At 35.2% G+C, this 7,700-nt stretch overlaps 1 protein-coding gene across 2 annotated transcripts; it reads right to left on the reverse strand.

Moving 5' to 3' along the window:
* Positions 1-1,123: 1,123 nt before the first annotated feature.
* rpl22l1 (ribosomal protein L22-like 1) lies at positions 1,124-5,797 on the reverse strand. Of its 2 annotated transcripts, none has more exon segments than NR_027625.1 (4): positions 1,124-1,384; positions 3,359-3,548; positions 4,825-4,929; positions 5,710-5,797. NR_027625.1 is itself a non-coding variant. In NM_001045335.2 (4 exon segments), coding segments are annotated over 4 exon segments (381 nt in total). In that variant the 5' UTR covers positions 5,719-5,797; the 3' UTR covers positions 1,124-1,239.
* Between the last annotated feature and the right edge of the window lie 1,903 nt (positions 5,798-7,700).

Here is a 7,700-nt window from a genome sequence, read left to right on the forward strand (position 1 = left end):
CAACCATCAACTTATCCAGCATGTTTTCCACAGCATATGCCCTTTCAGCTGCAATCCAGTACTGGCAAACACCCATTCACTCTTACATTCCCAAACATATGCTATGGACAATTTAGTTATTCAACTCACCAATACCACGTCTTTGGACTGTGGGGGAAACCGGAGCACCCAAAGGAAACTCCACGCATGCCAGTCAGGACCCGAATCAGCCAGCCCGACGACAGTGCTAACCATTGAGTCTCAATTCTTCATTACTATCCTGTATATTATTTTGAGCGTCAAAGCCCCATTAAGTGCCTACATCACATAACATTTACACAAAGTTCATGTAAAATAATATAAAACACCACCTATTTTGATTGTTAATTATTAAAATACATAAAGCACCAGCTATTACAAATAAATTATTTCTTAAATGTTAAACTATTCTGAAAATGGGTAAAACTGAATGCAATATATTGTTAACAGACAGTTGAATTTGAGAATAGGCAAAAAGGAAAAAAAGGGAAACTTGCATGATGAAAAATTGCTATGGGTAATAACTATAATAAAATGGAGATTTTTGCCTCAGTAGATGATTAAACCATCAGTACTTTGAATTAACAAACTTAGTGTAATTAATTTGCATTTTATAAAAAAAATTTTTAGTTGAAAAGATCTAGATATAAATTTAAAGTCAAATGGATCATCAAATTTAAAAGACTTTGTCCTGCAACTAACGCACAATTCAAAAAGCATATAAACTGCCCCCTATATTGGTCTTAAACACTTGAGTTGCCAAAATAATGCTAGTAATTTAATCAAAATTCTAAATTAATACAGTGGCTTTTGCACCATTTCTTAATGATATTAAATATTTAACTCTTAAAATTTTAAATGCAGCTTGATTCTGAGTTTTCAAAACAAGACTTAACAGTCACATTTACAAAGCATGTGATACATTTAAATCTTAATCTCTTCATGTTCACGTACTGTTACTACTGTAATTATTAACAGAGTTTCATCACAGCCACAGACTCACCTTATCAGACACCAGCAACTTTCTTAGACTCATCCCAACTCGATTATATAATCAAGCTCATCACAAGTCAATTACCGCAACAGAAGCAAACAAGAAACTCAATTTTTGTGTGTATCCTTTTATTTCTAAACAGTCAACAAAAACACAGTCTTGCATTTGAAGCTGGAGCAGTTTATACAAGACGCAGATACACCCATCAGGCAGATTCAGTACAGTGCTCATTCATCAGCATCAGACTCTTCATCATCTTGACTGATCTGGAAGTAGCGCAGCTCATAGCTTTCCTTATCAGATGCTACAACCCTCAGCCAGTCTCGCAGGTTATTCTTCTTCAAGTACTTCTTTGTGAGGTACTTCAGATACCTGAGAAACACAGGGTTGTTAATATACAGACAAAAACAAAAGGGGAAAAACACTTTTAAGAAGCTGGGGCTGGATACACAAATCATAAGAATTTTTTTCTTGACTGCCATTTTTCTTCTTGGTAACTACTACAGACACTGTGTTCCATTCGGAAGGGCTCATCCATATGCCCTAATCCCTTTGAAGCTGTCACTCTAGAGCAGGGGTTCCCAAACTCGGTCCTGGAGGACCACTGTCCTGCAGAATTTAGCTCCAACTAGCCTCAACACACCTGTCAATATATTTCTAGCAAAGCCTATTTAGAGCTTGATTAACTAGCCCAGGTGTGTCTGATTGGGGTTACATCTAAACTATGTAGGACACCGACCCTCCAGGACCAACTTAGGGCACCCCTGCTCTAGACTGACAGCTTCAAAGGGATTAGGGCATAGGGATGAGCCAATCTGCACGGAGCACAGGCTGTTTCTCTTGCGTATTTGTGTTCTAGTATAACATAATCATCAACTGTCAAGTTCAGTTCCTATACTCAAGACCGCAAGAAAAGACGATGTAAGAACCAAAATGTTTTTTGATAGAGGATGCACTGAATGCTGACTTGAGCGAAGCAGTTTTTACAAGTACCAAAAGTCATAGTCACAAACTAGTGCAGAAAGTGCAGCAATTTATATTAATGTTTATTATTAAAGTTCAGAGATTAAACTTATCTCAGGAGTAGCCCTAAATAGGATTGTGAATGAGGAATTCACAAGTTGAAGGCAAACACATTAAAGCCCAATCCCAATTCTATTTTTGTAAATTTTTCTAAATTTACCCCTAAAAATGTGACACCACTACAGCACCTGCACATGTCATCATATGTCATTGCGATCTCATGCTTCATATGAGATTGACGATGGTGACTGCTGTAGTTGTTCCAGTTGTGTTATTTTTGGTATTTATCTTCAGGAAATCACAGAACACAATGATATCATGTTATCATAATGATATAATGTGTCAATGAGATCATAACTATACTGTGCATTTACACCGTGGCCATATTCATCCATGTAAACACACGAAAACAACATTAACATTGTACCAATGTAAAAAGGTAATTCCCAGCCACTAGACTTTTCTGACAGGGTATTCCAGTGTCACTGAGTGACAAAATGTTTCAAGGGCTATCTAGCCCTTCCCCTAAGCCCTAAACCTTCAAGCTTAATAGAATTAGAAGACCCCCACCCTTGTAAACGCGCAAAATGAGAGGTAGGGGAAGGGCTATGGGGTAGAATAGAGATTGGGCCTAAGGGTGTTTACTTGCTGAAATTCATATAAAAATCTTCTTTATTTGTTTTGTGCAAAGTATCTTTGTAAGGCTTTTGTACACATAATATATATTGGAAAGGAAAACATTTGTATGAAAGCTGTAAGGACCATCAGGAAGATCGCAGCCTTTCGTATCTCTCAGGATGCTTTGTGTTCTTGTGGTCTTTCAAGGTAACAGCATTAGTAAGTTTCCATTCTCTTAGTTCTGAATACTGATAAACAGCAGGTGTACAACACCAAAAAGTCATCAGTTGTATGCTTTGAAATCCCCTTCAAAATGGTGGCCACAACTGTTTTCACAATGACGTTCCCTTCGGAGGAAGATATATCCTGATTGGAATGCACAGAGAATATTTTCTATTCCAAAAAAATTTAATAAATGTTTTAATTTTCTTCCCAATTCTTAGAGCCGCTATTATGGGTTTCAGAAAATCACCTTCAATGTAGTAAAACAGCTCTGAGTAAATGAAAATGTCCAGCTTTTAAATCTGAAAGAGCCCCATGGATAAAACTATTGTTTCTCACTTAAAATATCACACATTTCTCATTTTAATTAAACTTCTAAAATTAAAAAAAAAAAAAAAAAAAGATTTTCATGAATCCAGCCCCAGCACTGCTGAAATATTGGATGGACCTAAATTTAATCTGTAATGAAGGAGCAGATCTCACCTTTTAGAGAACTGCTTCTCTGACGTGACGTTGATCTTGTTCTTCTGACGCACAATTTGCACTACATTGCCCAGGTTGCCTGTTTTGCCATTAACCTTCACCTTCTCTTTCAGAAAGGTTTCCTGTTAGTGATAAAACAGCATGACCACTAGGGAAGAGAACCCTAGGCATTCAACTAGGGAAGGGAACCCTAGTTAAGACACAGCATTAGTGATGCAACTATCTGAACCAAACTAATAATATGCATGAAAAAACTAGTGTTTGCTAAAAAAGGTTTAGAATAATATAATTACTTCCAAATATCTAAAGAGATCTACAATATACATCATGGTGTTAATTACAAACGGGGTTGGAGGGATTGAACCCCTTAAAGGACATGAAAACATGATGTATAGGGGGTCAGCCTTTTAATACTGAAAAATAGTCTGATCGGTTTATTAAATCATAATGTTATTCATTAAAATAATAAATAACATGAACATACATTTGACCACCCCTATAATGGTTCATACCATTGTGAAAGCATAATTATGCCAGTCTATGCAAGAAAAAAATTTATTCAAGTTTGAAACTGCAGATCTAGAGCACTGATAGACATTGTGAATGTTCACGAGATGTAATAGATCTCATAAAATAGGTGTCTTTATTTACATAAAGCCTGAAAGTGAAGTCAAATTAGACAGTCTGATCTAAAATAATGCCAGAAATAGATACTCAGAGAATACTGTAGATCAGAATACACGAATCCTTAAAAAAACGGAAAAGTTAAATATGTTTAAACAAATTAGATGTAATTTAAATAAATATATAATTGACTTAAGCGTTTTTTACACAAACTAACATTACTGAAAAGTTGACCCCCTGCTCAACGTATATTTCGCACACTGATATATGACTTCTTAATGTCTTGGAATTTAAACTAGGGTATATGCCGAGCTAGTGTTTTTCCCATACTGATAAACTTCCGGTGACCTGTTATTGTGAACTTTTTTCCATTTTATACGGTTCCTTTTACAGCATTGATGTTGTAATGTCATTAAAATACATTCAGTTAAATAAACTTTGGCATTCATTTAGTTGCTCAAGTGTAAAACTAGACAAAAAGCAGTTTACTTGCACGCACCTGTCAGAATCAGCAGGCTTGCGCAGAAGATTTATTAAATATACTTGGGTAACATTAATGCTCAAAGATATCGGGGGAAAATGTAATTTAATGCAGTGCTTCTTGTACAATTTAAGACCCACTTTATATCAGATATCACTCAGCCAGTGGAGATCGCAGATTTTTAAAGAAAACAGACCTTAAACGCGCCGGATTTTGCTTTGGCATACAATTCGCAGAAAGCGCTCAACCCAGGTTACTGGCAAATTAAAAGTCCTATTAGCATGCTTCGGCATATACCCTATTGCCAGACATTAAGACCAATCGGTCATCGGTTTTTACCATTTATTAAAATAAAACTTACAAAGTTTGCAGAATCGAGAATCCCATCCTCCACAGGGTGAGTGCAGTCCAGGGTGAACTTCCAGCAAGCACCCTTTTTATTCTTTCTCACAACAGTCTGCCTTTTCTGAAGAAATATACACCATTACAAATAAATCTTGAAATAATTATGCTATAAAACAAATGATCAAACTATCCAAAAAAAAAACAAAAAAAAACGCATGTTTTAATATACAAGAGATGAATTGTTGATCACTAAATAATATTGCTTTTGTTTTAAACATCTCAAAATACATATTTAATTAGATAAATTGTAAACATTTTATTGAAAGTCTGACAATACTTGGGTATTTTTTGTAAAAACACACCGCAAACGTGGAGCATGCTGAATTTATTTGATAACCTAAAACTATAGTATGAAAAATGTATCATTACACCAGATGGTGAAAGTTTGAGCAAGTAAAATGATTTCTTGCTATACAAGTTAATCCTGCTGTATAAAGCCATGGTTCCCTTTGGTCCTTGATTTTGAACGCTTTACCAGTGTACAACAGTTTACAAGTGTACCACTTGATGAGTGGATTTTTTTACTCCACTAAAACTCTAAATTAAGTTATAATGTAATGTAAATTCAAAGAAACACCAATTAAAACACTGAAGACTGATGTGAGTGTCTTTAAATATTAACCAAATACGTTCATGTTTGAATGAGTTGGTCGGGTTACACGCTCTTCCACGTGTCTCACAATTATAACTCCATCTAATGATATCACATGTAATTTCATTAAGAAAAAGTAACTCTGAACAACACATTACACGTAAAATATCGTATTTGGTATTTAATTTACACTAAAATACCAAATTTACCACATTTAGATATAAAGACCGGTCCACGGTCGAAACATACCGGTGCCATCTTGGTGAGGTTGGCGTGAAAGAGGATGTGACGTATGTTCGCGCGAGCCTTCGCAACATTTCGCACACCTGATTGGCTGCTGGTTTGGGAGGATTCAAGCTTGCGTTTCCTTCGAATCAGCGGCAAAGAATTTGTGAACGAGTCATTCTTTAGAGTCGACTCTTTTGAATTTGGTAAACCACCGCGGATCTCCGATCGGTTTAACAGTTAAACAAAACAGGTGGGTACATTTGAAATAACTTATTGAATTAAATGTATTATTGTATAAGTTCGGTACCACTTATACTAGCGTCTGTATACCAGCCCAGTTTTACAACAAATATCTTTATAGTTACTCAGTAAAGCAAAACCATGTGGGATTTCTGGTACAACTACGTTTAAAAAGATCTATCAGAATTTCGGTATTTTAATTTCTAAATAGCCTTTCCCCCCTAGACATCCCAATTAGCATTAATCCAATAATAATTAAATAAATGAGGATATATATATATATATATATAAACTGTATACATATACTTAAATTAAAATTACCTTGAGTTTTAACTTACTTTTTTTATGAAAAAGTTTAAAAGAAAATGTACGAAATTTGCTTGTTGAATTTTCATATCAAACATCATATAATTATATGCAACATTAAACATTTAAAGTGATTAAGGACTCTTAAATATAAAATATATTCCACAACCAAGTTTTTCTTTCACAATTGAATGTTTTATGATTTTATTTTGATTGTATTTCCCTAATATTGATTACACAAACCTACTTCAATTCAACATACAACATGCAATAATTTGCATGCTTGGTATCGGCAATTTGAACCAGATCTTCAGATCAGATTATCACCCCAATGAAGACTAACAAGCACATATATTTGAACATTTACAAATACACAGAGTCAGAAGGCAGATCTGGGATCTGCTTACCTAGTAAGGAAGCATGACTCACCCTTACATCACTGCAGGCATACCAGGACAAAGCTGGGTGAGGCCTCAGCAGCCACATGGCCACAACCTGACTTGCCAGTTTTTGGGCATATTTGTAGACCTCTGCAAATTTAGAGCTTTTGCTTTGCATAAAATTTTAATGCCTATCAGCTACAAAATTGCTCAAAGATTGAAATGAACCCTCTTGACTTAATTTATGCAAAGACCTGATCATACATGTAATATGCTTTGACTTTAGAGAGTGCGCTCATGGGAGCCAGTTATTAAATGAAGTTTGAGTACTGCAATGCCACATGCCTCCCAGAATGGACTGCAATACTTTCATTCAGTCAGCGCTGTCTGGGCAGCCGGCCATAATCGGGAAATGAGTGTTTGGCTCCACCCATGCAGAGGATTTGGCAGTCCATCCCAACAAATCTTTCCATTTTATTTCCCAGTAACTGTGCCGACTTTCTAAAATTACATCTCATATCATTTCAACATTTATGTTCTTGATGCGTTAATTTATCATTCAAAACCATACAATACACATATGTATTTGTATTCATGTTTAATATATTTTACCTTTAATTTGAGAACATATAAACATTGCAGACTGTGCTACTAAACAATTGTGATGCTCCCAGTATAATAACCTCATAAAGTCACCGTCTAATTAAAGTAGAACATCTGTACCTTATTAAACTGTATTGTCCAAAACACCAGACACGTTAGAATAGGTAATATTTAAAGAAACACAAAAATTCTCCATTGTAGGGCTGGCTGACCATTCAGACAAAAACGATCACAATCTGAATGGATTATCCCTATTTTGAGATTTATCATCTAATAGATCCAGACCAGAACAAGTCTAGGACTGATTGAACAACTTAAAAATACTGCATTAAAGATCACAAAATAAAAGAGATCAGCCACCCCTACTCCAAAGACCGTGTGATAAAATTGTTCATGTGTTAAAAGCTTTGAAAACAAGCTCTACCATACTTCTAGAAGTTCTTAATACTGATCAAGCGCTTTATTAAAACAACATAAAATAAA

Source organism: Danio rerio, chromosome 24, assembly GCF_049306965.1.
Source record: "Danio rerio strain Tuebingen ecotype United States chromosome 24, GRCz12tu, whole genome shotgun sequence".
Lineage (NCBI taxonomy): Eukaryota > Metazoa > Chordata > Actinopteri > Cypriniformes > Danionidae > Danio > Danio rerio.